This window comes from Ptychodera flava, chromosome 10 (assembly GCF_041260155.1).
Source record: "Ptychodera flava strain L36383 chromosome 10, AS_Pfla_20210202, whole genome shotgun sequence".
In the NCBI taxonomy this organism is placed as follows: Eukaryota; Metazoa; Hemichordata; class Enteropneusta; family Ptychoderidae; genus Ptychodera; species Ptychodera flava.
The window spans coordinates 34,217,612-34,234,807 of NC_091937.1; the positions used below are offsets into that span (position 1 = coordinate 34,217,612).

A 17,196-nucleotide genomic window follows, 5' to 3' on the forward strand; every position below is an offset into this window, starting at 1 on the left:
CTGTATTCAGAGACTGTACAATCAATTTCTTTGGATGTGTAAGTCGATTTTGAAAGCAATAGAAAGATCGAGTGTGTTGAAAAAAATCGTGCATAAAATTAGCATAAATTAAGCGTCCATGCCAGATAAAGATGGGGTTGCTCGAGTATAAGCCCCTCCCCTAGTTTTCCGCTGTTTAGTGTTGCCGAACCGGGGGCTTATACTCGGACGAGTACGGTTTAATGGTGGAAATCACAACTAAAAAACTAGTTGCAATGGTTTGAAGAATGAGTCCGAGGCTGGGGAGTGAATATTTAAAGTTGTAATTTCCACCAAGAAACAAGACTATATGGATGAGAGTATAGGACATGACTCATCATAACACTGATCAACTAACTGTATCACTTAAATGACAAAAATAATGACTATCAAACTGTTACACGACATTGTCAAGTACAGTAAATTCATTTGCTGTGTCTTGTGTCTACAAAAGCTCGTGAAAAATGTTCTGAGAGGACAGACAATTTCAGCGACATGACTTTCAGTGAAAACCAACTCTAGGTGTTTTCTTGAGTAATGCCTGTTATATTAATTTGTTGTTTGTTTACCATAACCTTTTCTGTATTAGTTGTATGGCTCCATTGAGGTACATGTACTCTCTAGTTACAAGCATCATTTGAAATTGAGAAATTTTGGCATACTAATATTCTCAGAGTTTTGAAACTTTGCATCCATTGTTTACATGTTCAATGATTGCGCAAAATAATTTTAAAGCAGACTTGAAAATGAGCCAAAAGTTGGTTAATTTCTTTCAACACAATCAACCAATCAGCTGATGCGTTACATATGTTGGGGGATTTCACACCCACCATATACAGTGTAATTGCACATTTGTTATTCTTCGATGTCTTCAATTAATGTGTGTTGTGTTCACTAACAAACAGCTCCAGGAAGGAGGCAGCACCGTCACAGGGGAGGTGAGCAAGTTCACCGAAAAAAAATCACTTCCTGATTTCCTTTCTCAAATCGCTTCTCAAATGATGAAATTTCTTGTTTGCTGAGGACAAGGTCTATGTAAACATGAAAACCAACCAACCAAACGAGTCGCAATTTTTTGATTCTATGCCTTCTTCAAAATTGTTCAAAAGATAGGACCAAGTTTTTTTAGAGCGTGCATAATCCCAATTAGGGCGCATCATCACTAACAGCTACTTTTGAACTTCAAAACAAACATCCAATTAGAAAAACAGTCGTAGATGAAACTGAACCGAAGTAAATGTACCGCATTTAATGTAACTTATCTCTTTCTCTTTCTCTTTCTTCTCACACAAATTATTTATTCTTCATGCTTGCAGCATGCGACACTCACATAATCTTTCTTCTCCACAAGATTTTATCAAACTGTCTGTCCATCCACATGATCTATGTGCTTGTGTCAGTTTCTTGTCCAATCACAGCTGCTCTGCGTCACATGACTGCGATCTCACAGGTTCATTGGCTGGCTCTATATTAATCACAACATTCTCTCTTTGCAGGATTGAAGTCATCAATAATTTGCACGATGATGTAACTGCTCTTGTTGCATTCAGCTTACAGCTTGCTGGCGTGGCTTTCTACCATGGGGACTCAGGGGATGGGCTTTGTAGCACAAGTTTATTAACAGAATTCCACAATGCTTGTGGTTTTATACTTTAAAAATCAAAATACAGAGACCTCATGATTTCAAATATAAGCCAATGAATGTAATGTCCATTTGGTCCAAAATTATCAAAAACCACACAGAGAAATTCATAAAATTTGTAAAATGTTGCACAAAAGTTTTGGTGGGAAAAATTACAGCATTCAAAAGGTTCATTGTTTCATCCTGGATCTGAAATGAACACTTGAAGCAGCATACTTGTGAAACAAGATGTCCACCCCTCTGAGTCCAGGGACCGCAATTAATGTCATTGACTCCAAACAGCTTTCATGTAAACTTTTGCCGTTCAATCAGAAGTGAAGATGCTTTGGTGTAAATAAAGTAAATCTTTGAATAAAGTAAATTCGGTCTTGGTAACAGTAAAGTCACCTTATTGGAGTCGGTGTGGGTTGGTCACAATTGAAAAAGTTTTGTTTAGAAAGCAAGCCATAGAATACTGCACCTTGTACTTTCTGCAGTAAAATTAAAGTTATCAACCACAGGGTTATTGCTCTGATACTTGTCAAATATTGGTAGTTTTGTAATAATTATCTTCAAAGGATATTGAAAACTACTTAGCTATATGTTTGTCCAAGATCAGTATCATCAATTTTATATGACCTTTGACAGAAAGCTAGGCTACATTGATGGGAAGTTTTTGAAAACAAAATAAAACATGTGGTAATTTATTTTTTAAATGATGTTTGTATGACAGATGGTACAACTCCGGCAAGATCTCGGCCGAGTCAATGAAACACTGAAGCAGACAACAGCTTATATTGTTGCTGAGCAACCACAAAAGAGTTACTTTGAGTATCTTCATCTATCACCAGTCAAGGTAAATACCAATCATCTTTTACTTGTGTGTACATGTATGTATATATGTGTGTATATGTGTGTGTGTGTGTGTGTGTAATACGTTTTTAAAACTTTGCAAATGAAATGAAACAACAAACAAGGCTAAAGGGTAGGAACTTTTGTGTTGTAGACTCACTTTGTTATTTTGTTATCTTAACAGATTGGCATAAGTTTTTCATTGAGTGGAACTCCACATGTATCCAGTACTGAGGACAGAACATTCAAATCTGATGTGATCGGTTTCTTCATCAATTCCATTGGAGCTACAATCACAGACATCAGAGATGTTGAACTCAAGTAAGTCAACAGTTATTTATATAATTATCGGATTTTGGCACCAACATAAAAAATATGGCAAAATGGTTCAGATTGTAAATTTTTAATAAGTAGCAGAAAAGTTAAATGTCCATCTAATTTCTCTGATACAATAATGTTGTAAATTTTCTCATCAGTTAAAATAGAGTCAACATAAATCACATGATTTCAAATTCATTTTCCTTTAGTTCCTGCTTCACAACCGCCCTGGTTTATTTATGAAAACCGAAAATTTTATCTGGTCATATCCCAGCTACAATATCACTAAATCCTTCCAAGTTGATAGTTATGTTGTTGTTCCTGACCTTGACCTTGATTCCCCTCACAGGCTGGCCTACTTTGAAAGAACAAATGTTCTGATGACACGGGAACAGTTGCTGTCAGAGGTCAGAGGTCACTATACATCCCAGGGCATCAAGCAGGCTTACGTTCTACTTCTGGGACTGGACGTACTGGGCAATCCCTATGGTTTGTTCAAGGACTTATCTGAAGGCATCGGTGATCTTTTCTATGAACCATACATGGTAGGTGTCTATTATTTTACTTAAGGTAAAATGCACCTTGGGGACACATATTGGGATCCTCAAACTTTCACAATTCATTCCGATCCACCACTTAAGCAGGTTCATTTTAAAGCTCATTAAGAAAACTTTTCAGTCTTAGTTTTCTGAAAATCGCAAATTCTATTTTTCTCCATAGAGTTAACTCAGTGATGGCGGCCATTTTGAATTTCAATTATCGGTAAATCTTGGGTAATTTGCTTCTGTAGTACCAAAATTTGCACGGTGACCCCAGATTTTTATTGTTGATGTGTAAGAGAATGGTTGAAAGATTCCTTGGGGAAAGTTTGAGCAAAAGTTTAATTCTTTCACTTTCAAGATGCATAGTTACCACCTTTCGCTGCATCTTTTGATATTATATTGCTTATTTTATTTTATTTTATTTTACAGGGTGCAGTGCAGGGCCCTGGAGAATTTGCCGAGGGTCTAGCTCGTGGTGTGCAAAGCCTGCTGGGACATACCATTGGTGAGTTTTCAGTAAATGGTTAACCCTTTGAGTGCCAAAGTCAATTTTTGTCACCTTTATAAAATATATGCCAGTCAATTTTTTTTCAGATTTTTTATCAAAATTTTGATAAAAAGTGTAGCCAGTGACATGAGATGTCCATTTGGTAAAAAATTATCAAGAAAATTTCAGAAAAATCCATGAAATTAGTAAAATGTTGCACTAAATTTTTGGCAGGAAAAATAAAAGCACTCAAAGGGTTAAACCAGTCACAAACCTATCTGTATAGTGACAGAGGCAATAAGTTACAAGCTTATTGTTGGCAAATTTCCATACAGCACTCATCTCATCACATGAGACTGTACCATCTGCTGCTTAGGAAAGTTTGATACTCAATACTCCAGACTTTAAGATTTTTTCCCTAACACTTCTGTCTGCTGTCATGTGATCAGCGGACTGATTTTGTTGGCAGCATGCCAACACTTCATACCAGATATGAACTGCTTGTGAAATCTATTAATCTGATAAGGACCATTGAGTCATGGTGTCTCATTTTTAGTCCTTTGTGCCCTGTGGGCACAAAGTACTAATGTGATGACGCGGCCTCTGTTGTTGCATACAGTGGGCCGTATGCTGTGGACGCAGGTATCTCAGAAACGCTTCAGTAACTTTTTCTGAAATTTGGTCTGGTGGTCACTTGGGCATGTATCTCAAACGGTCTTTTTTCTTTTTTTGATTGAATCATTTTAAAGTCACTTTTTTAGCTTTTTTCTGAAAACCACTATTTTCAATTTTTCCTCAAAACCACTGATTTGATTATTGTGATATTTGGCATGGGTGTTCGTATAGTTGCAATGCCGTCAGAAATGTTCAAAATTTGGTGATACATGCCTTGTATTATTTTTAAACAATATTTTTATCCATTTTTATTTTATATTTACTTGATTTTGCCTTGCTTTCGTTAAGCTACCGTCTGCGCATGCGCACAATTCTAGGACAATTCTGAGTTGAAGAATCGAATCGGACGCCATCTTGTTTCTCGGTGTGGGTACATTTTTTACGTCGTGATCGTTTCACTGTGTATTTCAACATATTCTATAGTTATGAAATTGACAGTGATGCACTTTTGCGGCTGTCGTACGAAAGGCGCTTTTGATCGACTGAAGAATGATGGCCTCCGTAGGCGATAAACACCGGTACCGGCAGGCATATCAGTTCTACTGAGGAAGCAATCCACTGGCCCGTATAGGTCAGGGGCTCACTTAGGGGAGAACCACATGATTTCCGGGGGGGGGGGGTATGGAGGATTTTGAGAAAAAAAAATGTCCCCAGGTGAAATAAAAGAAAAAAATTAAGCCTGTAATGGCTTGAGAAAAAAAAAATTCTCATAACAGACAGAAATAAAAAAGGAATTGTCACAATGAAGTTGAAATGAGCAAAATTTTGGAAACTTCATCCTCATGTATTCTTTGCTGGCATGCTGCCATAGGCAGTGCAAATGTTTTTACCACAAGCAATTCTTATGTGTTTTTTTTTCCCAGCGCTTACGATATAAGCATTCACTACTTTACACCTCAGTGCACTCGATGTTTCCCTTCCCTTTTCTGACCCAAGAAATCATATTTCAGGATTTCTGTTGCAATATCTCAATGGTATAGGCAATATCTAGATGGGACTATTTGACTTCTGTAAATTGTGAAAATTTAAAACACAAGACAGGAGTCAATAAACTAGTGTTAAAACCAATACATTATTCTCTCAATATAAATATGTTAGAAAGATTACAAGTTGACAATGAAAAATTGAGGAACAACAAATATAAAGAAATACAATGTGTGAGCCTTGTTTCTCTGACCACAAAAGATAACATCCCCCCCCCCTGAGAACTTAAAAGGAATTGACTATTTTAAAGAAAAGCAGGTATAGTAATGATCACAGTTGATTTGCCAAAAAGTGTTCTACAATTGAAAGTTGTATATATACTAGACTTTCCATTTTGTTTTCATTTGTTGGAATGTAAAATGAATACATAAAACCATCCTGTGATAGTGAAACAGTGGCTTAAATTTGAAAATTCACTGCTACTCCATTTGAAAAAAAAATTGATGCAGGTCTGACAGTAGAAATAAAAAAAATGCTGTCTCTCTGACCAAAAAAAGTTCCCATACCCACTTCCTGCATACCCCCCCCCCGAAATCAAATGGGTCTCCCCTTAATATGCGCATGCGCATATAACAAGTTAGCCTTGTTTTGCAAGTACTTACGCCATCTTGTTTCTCGCGTCTGGCGCGAATCTTGACGTTTTTTTGGGTTTTTAGCGTGTATTTGATGATGTTTTGTAAATATGGAGTTCACAGTGATGGTACTTTTGTTGCTGTCATGTATTTTTTGGCACGAAACGCTCCTTCGATAGACTGAAGAATGATGGCCTCCGTACTCGGTACTCCCCAGTACCATTGCTTCAGCGAGGCAATCCCACCGGCGGCCCGTACTAATACTATCTGGGTGAGAGCGAGGGAACGCTCTGTCCTTCTACCTCCATGTCATAACAAACTAGCGTCGTTTTATGTTGATGTACTGTCCTTTCGACATAGCGATAACTTTTAGTTTTCTGTTGCTTATTTTGGGTAATTTCGACAGTTGTGCATTGATTTTGACATCATTGTTGACTCCGATCGCTATTACAGTGTGTGCATGCTTTGACCTAGCCCTGCGTACGATGCTGTGTGTTCCGCTACAGCTAATCGCCCCGCTCACCACAGCCCTGCAAAGACCCGTACGTAGGGTGAGCGGGGCGATTAGCTGTAGCGGAACACACAGCATCGTACGCAGGGATGTTGACCGATTTACTAAGGAAGTACGCGCACTTCAGAATCACGGCATAATCCGACATGGTATAAATTTGGCATGATCATCAGATCATACATGATCCGAGATTGCACTTCAGCAAGGTCACGATAACTAATGTTGTTTGTTTCACTGTCGTTTAATACCTATATTTCCACTAAAAGACCATTAGAATTTCATCCTTGCTACTTTGAAATCGTGCACTGGCATGCATGTAGTTGTCAACATCACTATGCTTGAATGTAGTAGACTGTTACTATGAACATATCGACTGTCACTGCATATTGCATATGTGTGGAAGTCACTCCATATCATATCAAAAAATGTAGTATTGCGACGTTTGAGCTGCCAGAAGCCAGAATTTACAGTTTACGAGAAAGTTATCTTACATGTAAAACTCAGTTCTACTGTGAACAAAATGCAAGCTATGTTGTATAACTATCGTGAATAGCATAATATTTTGTACCTATCACCGTGTCAGAAAATCAGAAGGAAACAACCAGTCAGACAAACTGTGGTCAGGATAATACTGTCCAATTTTAATATTTGTCTCTCGGCACACACCAGATACTCATGACTGTAAAACAACATTTCCATATAATTGTATATTCAGTTTTTATATTTAATTTGCTTTTCACCATATTGTATGTCCTTCCCTGCACTACATAATTCAAAATTAATATTGTCTTTGGCCTATACATACTTGAGGGGTAACTTATTTAGTCTCACACATTAAAGATGCACTGTTGACCTACAGAGTCCAAACTTTTTATCATTGTATTGTAGATAGGTGTACACTCCAAATACTAAGTACAAGTGTGGTGAGTGTAACAAGCAAATGTTTTTTAGTCAATGGCCCAAATTTATTTTCTATATGATGGACAATAAATACATGTGTAATCAATGCCAACAGTCCAGTTTAAGTAATTTGGTTTAGATTAGCCATTGGCTAAATTTTCTCCCCTTCTGTATTATATAAGTTCACCGTTTCCTGTTTTAGATATTGTTGATCCTATTGAGTCCCATCTCTAATTCTTAATTCACTTTCATATCAGGGTTGTTGATACTTAGAATCCACACTTGAACTTATGCTGGAGCAGTAACCAACCAGTTCAAATAACTTTCATTTATGTCCAAACAATTTGACTTTTTGCCAAATTTCATATTTATGGCAAATAATAAACAGTAAGGAAGTACAAAGGACGTCGGTGCCCCCGGGCCCCATGTTTGGTCTATCATTTTTAATATGATATATTTGTGGAGTGATGAACAAAGAGCAGAGACAATTCCTCAGCTTTCGATCACATTGAAATGAAGGGGCAAATAAAACAAAAATTGACTGTTGTGCTCAGAGATCAGATGTGTCATCCAACAAAAGAGATAAGACTAATGCAGATAAACATCCTGGTAATTCTGTAAACAAGTAACTAGAAATAAATAAACAATATGGACAGTGTTTCAGATGTACTGTACTATTCTGGTATTATTTTTGTTTGCTATATTTAGAAAATACACCATTTTTTGTCAGGTGGGTTTATAATCCAGTTTGATAATGTGTACATATTTTTACCCACCAAGGTGGTACTGCAGGTGCCCTGGCCAGAATTACTGGAGCTGCAGGGAAAGCTCTTGCCAGCCTCTCTTTCGATGAAGAATTTAAAAAGGTATGAGAATAGAACAATATGTAATGGAGGTACAGTACAGATACCATGATTTTGACGGCAAGCAATGAAAGTTTACATCTACTTTGTACAGCATTGGTAGTTTGTCAGAGGAAATTGGTATTTCAAAATCTTTTCACTTCATATAAAATGCAGGAAATCACAATCTTCGTATTTACTGATGTGAGTGAAATTTTGTCCGTCTAGAAAATTTAAAATTTAATACCGTAAGATCTGAACTTATTGGGATAATTTGATGGTGAAGTAATGTCAATTTAATCTACAAATGTAATCTCAACTGCTTTTCTTCTTATATAACACACTTGTTTTTATGAGTAATTTGCAATGTTGCAACATTCAGCTGTACAGCACCTAACAATTTGAGAAATTTGAAAAATATGAAAATCCAATTATCCCAAATTAGTTCCAACCGTGTTACAGTCAAGTTAATGATATTCTATGAACTGGAAGACATTGAAATAATGGTGAGTGTTTTAATTATTTCAAAATTTTGCCTACAAGTAAGTTAAGTTGATATGGTGCTACATGTCAGTTTTCACACTTCTTGTTCACTACCATCTCTCAGAGTATTTCTGAATTTTGAAAGTGTCTAATTTTGTTCTTCTGTTATTTATTTGTTTATTCCACAGAGGAGAAATCGTAGAATGCAAAGGCACCCTGACTCATTGCCTGAGAGTCTACTGCTTGCTGGCAAAGGATTTGTATTGGTAAGGATTCTTACATAACCTTTCCTCAAATTGCCGACACCAAAGTCCTTTAGGATAAGTCCACCTAGGCAGCTGAACAAAGAGAAGAGTAACCGCGCACATGCAAAGGGTCAAAGATTACAGCTGTAGAAAGATTAATTTCAATGATACATAGCGCATACATGTTCAACTGATACGAAATCTTATCATGTAGGAGTGTTGGAGTCAGACTTAAACGGAAAATGGTATTCACTCAGCAAAAAGCATGAAGGGAAAATAAGCCAGCATGATCAAAAGTCCACGGATCACAGCCATATATACAAAAGCTCACAAACAATAGCTGGACAAATACAAAAACGAGTCAAAACAAGAAAGAGAACATGGACTGTAGGCTATCAGACTACAGAGGTGATGTCAGGTGTTCCGAAAAGAGTAAGCACCTCCAGCTCCACATGGCACACAGTGTATCTTTAACTACAGCAGGAGGATATCTCATTTTAAACACAATTGTTGTTGATGTTATTTGATTTCATTTACTGGTAAGTAGATCATCCATAAAAGTGCATTTGAGTGTATCATTCCATTGTTCTCTTTCCGTTAAGGGAATCGTGATGGGAATATCTGGAGTTGTGGTCAAACCAATCACTGGCGCTCAGGAAGAGGGCATCAAGGGGTTCCTCAAAGGCATCGGGAAAGGCATCATGGGATTGATCACCAGGCCAACCGGTGGTATCATTGACATGGTCAGTATGACCTTTGATGCCATCAGACGGGCAGCTGACATGGGTGAACACACGGTCGTGCGACTACGTACACCAAGATTTATTAATCCACATGTGGTAAGTGTTGTTTCATAGGAATGATGTGTTTACCTCAGTCCTCAGTAGATGATCCCGTACTTACCAATATTAAAAAGGAACATAATAAATACCCTCTGTAACTGCTAAGATACGTTAAAGTAGGGCAAAGGTTGTCCAAGGTCATCTTAAACTTAAGAGAACTTCATGGTCCAATTATTACCAATGTTCAAGAGGAACAAAACTTGTGTCCCCAGTGATTGCTTAGATATGTGAAAGAAGGAAGGTAAAACCGAGAATGTTCAGTTCTTGTCTTCATATCATATGCACCCTCTCACATAGTCTACATGATCCTTTTGTTTTTTGACACAGGGTGTGAAGCCATACTCTCTGTACTTAGCAAATGGTGCTACCCTACTGTATAATCTAGCCAAGGGCGCCTTCCGAGAGACAGACATTTACTTTGCACATGCATCACTGAAGTCAGACCAGAAGGATAATCCCGATGTCATCATTCTTACAGACAGGTATGGCTCCTGGCATGTTTCCATAAACTTTGTGCTGTGGCTGCCAATGCATCTTTTCTCAGTGTCACAAGTTTTAGAATTTCTTCAAGGCAGATATCTTGCTCAAAAAAATTGTTAACAACATTTTCAAACTAAAGTTACAGTACTGTAGTAAAATGTTAGAGTAATTAAAACATTTTTAATAATTTCACATCAGTTGTTTGACCTTGTAAACCACAATTGTCTGTATATCAGTAAATCTTACCATAAGCTCAACCAAGCAAGGAAAATTGACAAGTACCGTACTGTCTTATCATAATGCTGGAGTTGTCCATAAGTAACATGCTGTGAAAGTCCAGCATTATTGTTTGCCTGTAGGTGGTAGACACAAGACATTTTTGTGTGGCAACTATTTGTACTTCAATACAATATTACCACTATATATATTATAACCACTCTTTTAATTGCAATTGCATATAAAACAGTGACTCTATTTTCAAAACCTACAAAAACTGTTTTGTTAACTATTCCAGCAAATATTGTTATCATAATTTGCTCCTTTTATCACGCTATCTTACAGACAAGTGCTACTTCTTGAGAAATGTCGTCTATGGAGTGGCTGGGACACCGAGGAGAAGTACCCATATGAGTACCTCACAGAAATACCAACAGTTGAAGGAAACAAAATTATCTTAAAAATCAAGGTTAGCTTTGGAGCTGTTGCCATTAAATCTAGCCTCAACAATGGTGCACCACCATTGACATCTAGACACCAAAGTGAAGGTCAAAGTGCAAAGCAAATTGGCATTTGTTCATAATTGTTTTGGAAATCTACCCACAGAGACAGGGCAACAAATTGGCTTATTGGTTTGTACAACATGCAACTTTAACTCAGATGTCAGGATACCATGTACAAAAATATGTTAAACTCAAAAACTGTTGCCATTTTAATAGCCCTGTGAAAAAGGTCAACTTTGTGTTTGAAAATGAAAGTGTTCAAACATGAGCCATGCAAATTGTATTATCCAAGCCCATCACGAAGAAAGATAATGGAGATATTATGGATTATGTATAGATTTTCTGAAGAACTTGGCTTCCTAAATTCCAAATTCACAATGCTTACAAGCTTGAGTATTATGGTGACTTCAGTGCATGCTCACCACGTAATACAGAACTGGATACTATAGGGTTATTACAAAATACGGCCCTGTATGGACGAGGGCTCAGTGAGTGATGTATTGGACGAGCCGAAGGCGAGTCCAATACTCGCTCACTGAGCCCGAGTCCATACAGGGCCGTATTTTTGTATAACCCTATTATTATACACCTCCCTCCATTAATTCTATGGTAAATTTTGAGGGATGCTGCACGCGCGATATGACTGGAACGCGCGCGATTGTTGCGTTGGCACAAGCCAATAAGTTCCAGTGCCAGTACAAGCAAACTTCGCTGAATGTTTTCAATTTAATTAGTTTTTTAAAATAAAAATCAATTGACTTTAGACTCAGTTTTGTGCTTCGCGTGTTTTAAACCTTATACTACGAATATTTTGGTGGAAGTTGTTATTACGTCTATAACTCACACCGTAATATAGTTTGTTTACATCCGATATCGCTAGGTCATAGGTCAAACAAGTGCGTCGCGCGTCTCCCTATTCGGGGACTCCGCGTACTATACAAATACGGAAAGTTATTGGGACGGTCAAACTCCCATAGGTTACGGCAGTAGGGTGTAATAATTGCAAATAAATATGTTAAGCATTCATTCTTATTCTCTTTTTCCTTGACCTATTATTTCATTTCCCGAAACAACCACAAAAGTAATTTGCCAATGGTTGAAATTGACAAAATGCAAAGTACTGCATATCTGACCCCTGACCTCTCCTTTCTCAAAAGGAACCTGATTCGTCAGAGGTTGAAGTCAAAGAAATATACACAGATGACCTTGGTGTTCTCAATGTAAGTATTCATGAAGCTCAAAAATTCAGTAGACACTCTACCGGCTGAATTGTTTACTCTGGAGTTGACAGATCATATAGAGATAAAATTTCACAGAGAGGCATGAAAATAGATACAGTCACAAATTTCACATTTTGACAACTTTTAGATGAGTTTACTTACAGTTGTGCAGGGTATTCACAAAAAAATCTAATGACCAAATTTTACTCCTTACAGTGGCTTCACAGTAAACTGGAAAAGGTCATTTTACTTCACAAAGAAGAAACTCTAACCTTTGGTGTTGACTAGAGTCAGAAGATGCGGAGAAGTAATGAATGTGGTCAGCAAAAGGAAAATTGTCAGAACTGGAAGCAAAAACAACATGAACACAGAATTGGAAGTTAAAAGACTTACTAGAATTCTTTCGAGGAGTAGGAATCAAGTGAAACAAATAACATACCATGTGCAGAATTGTAGATATTAATAGTATCAGTTAATTGTCAAGAGAAGATGTTATGAAAGAAGAAAAGCTTGCATGCTTATATCATCTGAAATATTTTATGATATTTTGTAACCAATTAATATGTGCAATGTGAATGAATAGCTTTCTTAATTAATTCTCAGCTTTACTACAAATTGAATTCCATTTTAATGCATAACATGATCCATGGCAGGTCATCTTCCACGCTAACTCATCTTTTTTTCCAATTTATAATATTTCAACCTCTCCCTTTAAAGGCATTCACGTTTAACAGGGAGTCATCACTTCCTGTTTTGTTACATGCCATTGACCAATCAGAACTAGGTACATTCTACATCACTTCGGTTTTGTGACATCACTTCCTGTTTCATGACATCACTTCCTTTTTATTGTATCCCATAACCAATAAAAACTCAGTACATACAGTTGTGTATAAATGCTGCCATTGATAATTCACATGCAGTCCTGCCCAGTAGATATATTCACTTCACCTATTGCCATGAAAGCCGTGCAATTAGAACAAAATTTAATCATAGTACCTAATTATGTTTACTATATATCAGACAAAAATATGTCAACATACATTAATCTTATTGTACAGATTGTCTGCAAATACTCTTCTTAATTTAATTATATTCTAGACGTAATATTTTTATCCCGATAATAGTTTACACATTTACACATTACACCCAATGCATAGAAACAATGTTAGCACATTTTTCTCAAGTCATTTTTCATCAAAAGTGAAAAATTTACTTCAAAGGCGTAGGTAGTCTATACCTATCCCTAAGATCTTCTTAGATAAGACATTTAAAAATAACGCCAACTTTAGAGGAAGGATCTTTGTTTTACCAAAGTAATTTCTACAAGTAAAAATCATGAAGAAAATGCCTGTTTTTCTCTTCAATAACAAGGTTAGTAAATCTTAAACTCAGCCAACAAATTTGATCGTGTGAAATGATCCATTAGTATTCAGTAGTTACGATTGAGTTCGCTCTCTCCTACAGTGCCATAATTTCTATTACATTATGACTCTCAGATTCTGTAAGTTAAATGAAAAGTATGTAAATCATGTGAAGGCAAAACAGTCAAAGGCAATGGTGACTGGCTTTACCGTCACGTCATCTCATTATAATAAATTTAGTTCAGCAATCAGTTATTGGAGAGCTAGGTTTTCTGCAGTGAGAGATATTTCCTGCATGTCAACTTTTCAGTGCCATGAAGAAAATGTAAGTGAAAATAATGTGACAAAGGACGATTTTGTTTGTAATTGTTCATGCTTTTATTCTGTCAAGGTTGTACCCAGAGTGTATGAACTGGTTTATATATTGCAGTTATGAGATGGCAAATTAGAAATTTAGCAATTTTAATTGATTTTATTGGCAAATCAGTGCTGATAAAAAACTTGCAATTGATCCATTGAATAATTTTGTTCAAAAAGATCTATCTGGCGAAACTTCCAAGTGCAGTATCAATCTGGCCTTGCACATGGAAATCTGATTTGTCTTTTGCGGCCATTCATACGAAATTACCAAAAATTTTAGAAATGATTTTAGAAATATTAGAACTCATGCTAGGAAAAATGTTAGGACAAAAAAGTGTTAATGGACATTGATGGTGAATTTTTTCAACGGTCACATATGCAGGTGCTAATGTGAAGAGTCGGTCTATTGTGAATTTGTTAGAGATATTAATAAACTTGTAATGACTGTAAAATTTGAAATATGTAGAGATTGGACAAAATCTCCTGTAGAATATGATATTAATGAAGTAACAACAGAAAGACCCATAAAGATATTTTAACCTATTGTGAAAAAATAGTATAGATACTCTAAAATATATATATGATAATTTTATCTCATAGATACTAAAAGTTTAGAACGTCTATCCAATATTATTATATTTCTGTTGGGCAGTTAGATAATGTCCAGAATATCTTGACGTATGCTTTGTTGGTCAAACCAGTATTTTGTAGTCAATTTTTTTTGTGCAGTTGTAATGTTTTGATTTTTATATTTAGTTCATCTGTCGAGATTGTGAACTATAATCTTCTGATTAGGGTTGTGACATAGAGAGGTTGATTCTGTACACAGAGAGTAGGTATCAGGCTGAATGCTATCAATGCATGAAGATTTCTTTATAGGTGTGATGGTTCGTGTATGTTTAATCAGGTATTGTTGATAATTATGATGGACTTCTGATAAAACGATGCAAGTCAGCTCACCCTCATAATTAAACTTTCCATCTGGACCAACTATAATTGCATGTGATCAAAATGCTCAAAATTTACATTTGGTGAGCCATCAGATAGCGTATTTTACATAAAAAGTGTTCGCTCTTTGTTTTGTCTTATCCTTTGCTGTCTCCATTAATAGTGCAATATACTGTAGAACATTTACTGACCATGAGAATAAATGAATTTTTTTTCGATGTCATAGACTTCTAGGTTGAAAAGAAGTAACATGTCGTTGTTTAGCTTTTTGTATTACCCTTACATTAACTTTCATTGATTTTGTTTTTATTATGAGAATGTTTGAACCCGACCCATGTTATTCAAATGTATGTGACATTACCATGATGTGAAAAGGACAGATATAGTGTTATGATCTAAGTTGATAGAAAATTTTGTGAATCTGCAAGGCTGTTACAGAGCATTCAATGAAGTGGTTGACTCATATCAACAAGATTACTAGGGTAAAAGTTCAAGCAAAGGTCATTAATATAAAGGTCACGTAATACCACAGACACGATGATCACATGTGATGGTGGTACAAACAAATCCAAGAACAAAAGCACTTATGAAAATACTCATATTTCTGTGGTTTTGTTTGCTGCACCATGGTCATTTCCAATTCAGGGTGTAATCCAAATGACAAAGTTACTGTTAATCATGTCACGTGTAACACAGTGTATGGTTTTTTGATGAAATGTAGTCTTTTGAAAATGGATTCTGTTAGAGTGCAGAGTGTACATGCATTTTCACATATCATCTGTTCAATGTGGGTGCACATGTGATAACGTTTGCAGCATGCATTGGTGTGGACGGGTGCATGCGTGTGTTGTATATGCACCCCAGAAACTGTGTCAACCATGTCACACTATGCGTGTGTTTGTATATGCACACCAGAAACCATGTCATTGTGCTAGTTGATGCCAGATGTGTTCATCATTTGTGTGCAAAAGTTTCATGGTCATGGTCATGTGCCATTGAACTGCCAGTTACTGTCGATTTGCAAAAGAAGGGACACTTAAGACACCTATGAAGCTCACAAAAAACTGGTAATGATATGTACGTGCCAGTTACTAATTGGTCAAAGATGATCAGTATTAAAGCTATCAAAGTACAAATGACCAATCAGAATCTCTGAACTTTGACCTCCACATTTACACACACAAGTTCATTCACAGCATGTTGATGGATGGTATACTTCAATCCCCAGCCCTTCTTGGCTGAACAAACAGTGGACTTGTGACCTTATTACCACGCAACATACCTCTCTTTCTTGATGACAACTCATAGAAAATGGCTTGATTTAGTTCTGTTCTGTTTTGTTCTTTTAAATGAGAAAGGAAAAGATAATTTTTAATTCATTGTTTTAACAAATGCATGTATGTTTTAACGATTGTCGAATCTACGCTGATTGAAACAGTGGGTATGATGTCATGGTAATGATAAAGTCAAATTTTGGTGTTACTTTCAGAAATATCACCCCAGTTCAACCTTCAAACAGTGCACTCACAAAAGTTGAAGTCATTTCCGTTGTCTCTTTTTTAGGTTTTATCATATTTGCATAGTCAGTGGCGTCAGTGAGCCCAGATATTGCCAAGATAGTGCAAACATAATGTTATGGGTTCAGGAGGGTGGTGATACCGCCAACATAGTTCTCATGTGAGAATTCTTTTGTTTCTTTTTTTATCATTTGTAATCGTGAGGCTTGTATGTATATCTTTGTATTGTGTACAACACTTAGGATGTGAAATAAACCATCAACTAGCCAATAGAATGTCCCTCTTGGGTAATAATTTTGCACAATTATCTGTCGGTCACAGACTGAAAGCTATGCACAGAATTGTACCGTGTAACTGTGCATTGATTTAGATGAAAATGGGATGAATTTTGGGCCATATAGTCACTAGAGCTTATCTTTTAATTTGTGAGTTTGCAAATTCATCCGTTTAACCCTTTGAGCACCACAGTCAATTTTTGTCACTTTTATAAAATATAGCGCAGTCAATTTTTTCAGATTTTTGCTAAAATTTTGATAAAAAAATGTAGCCGGGGTAATGTGATGCGCATTTGGTCCAAAATTTTCAAAAAATTTACGGAAAAATTGATAAAAATTGGTAAAATGCTACATTAAAATTTTGGTGGAAAAAATTACAGCATTCAACAGGGTTAAGTACAGTGTTCCCGCAATTTATAAA

At 36.3% G+C, this 17,196-nt stretch overlaps 1 protein-coding gene across 8 annotated transcripts in view; it reads left to right on the top strand.

Moving 5' to 3' along the window:
- Positions 1-15,648, top strand: part of LOC139142593 (intermembrane lipid transfer protein VPS13A-like) — a 125,675-nt gene extending 110,027 nt beyond the window's left edge. For 7 of the 8 annotated variants that reach the window (XM_070712577.1, XM_070712584.1, XM_070712585.1 and 4 more), the window contains 12 exons: positions 924-956; positions 2,373-2,495; positions 2,676-2,812; positions 3,159-3,354; positions 3,781-3,856; positions 8,261-8,346; positions 8,994-9,071; positions 9,653-9,889; positions 10,220-10,374; positions 10,934-11,057; positions 12,249-12,311; positions 12,528-15,648. In XM_070712577.1, the coding sequence (XP_070568678.1) occupies positions 924-956; positions 2,373-2,495; positions 2,676-2,812; positions 3,159-3,354; positions 3,781-3,856; positions 8,261-8,346; positions 8,994-9,071; positions 9,653-9,889; positions 10,220-10,374; positions 10,934-11,057; positions 12,249-12,311; positions 12,528-12,599 (1,380 nt within the window). In that variant the 3' untranslated portion in view covers positions 12,600-15,648. The remainder of the gene's footprint in view (positions 1-923; positions 957-2,372; positions 2,496-2,675; positions 2,813-3,158; positions 3,355-3,780; positions 3,857-8,260; positions 8,347-8,993; positions 9,072-9,652; positions 9,890-10,219; positions 10,375-10,933; positions 11,058-12,248; positions 12,312-12,527) is intronic. The other variant, XM_070712581.1, reaches the window with a different exon arrangement.
- Positions 15,649-17,196: the final 1,548 nt, after the last annotated feature.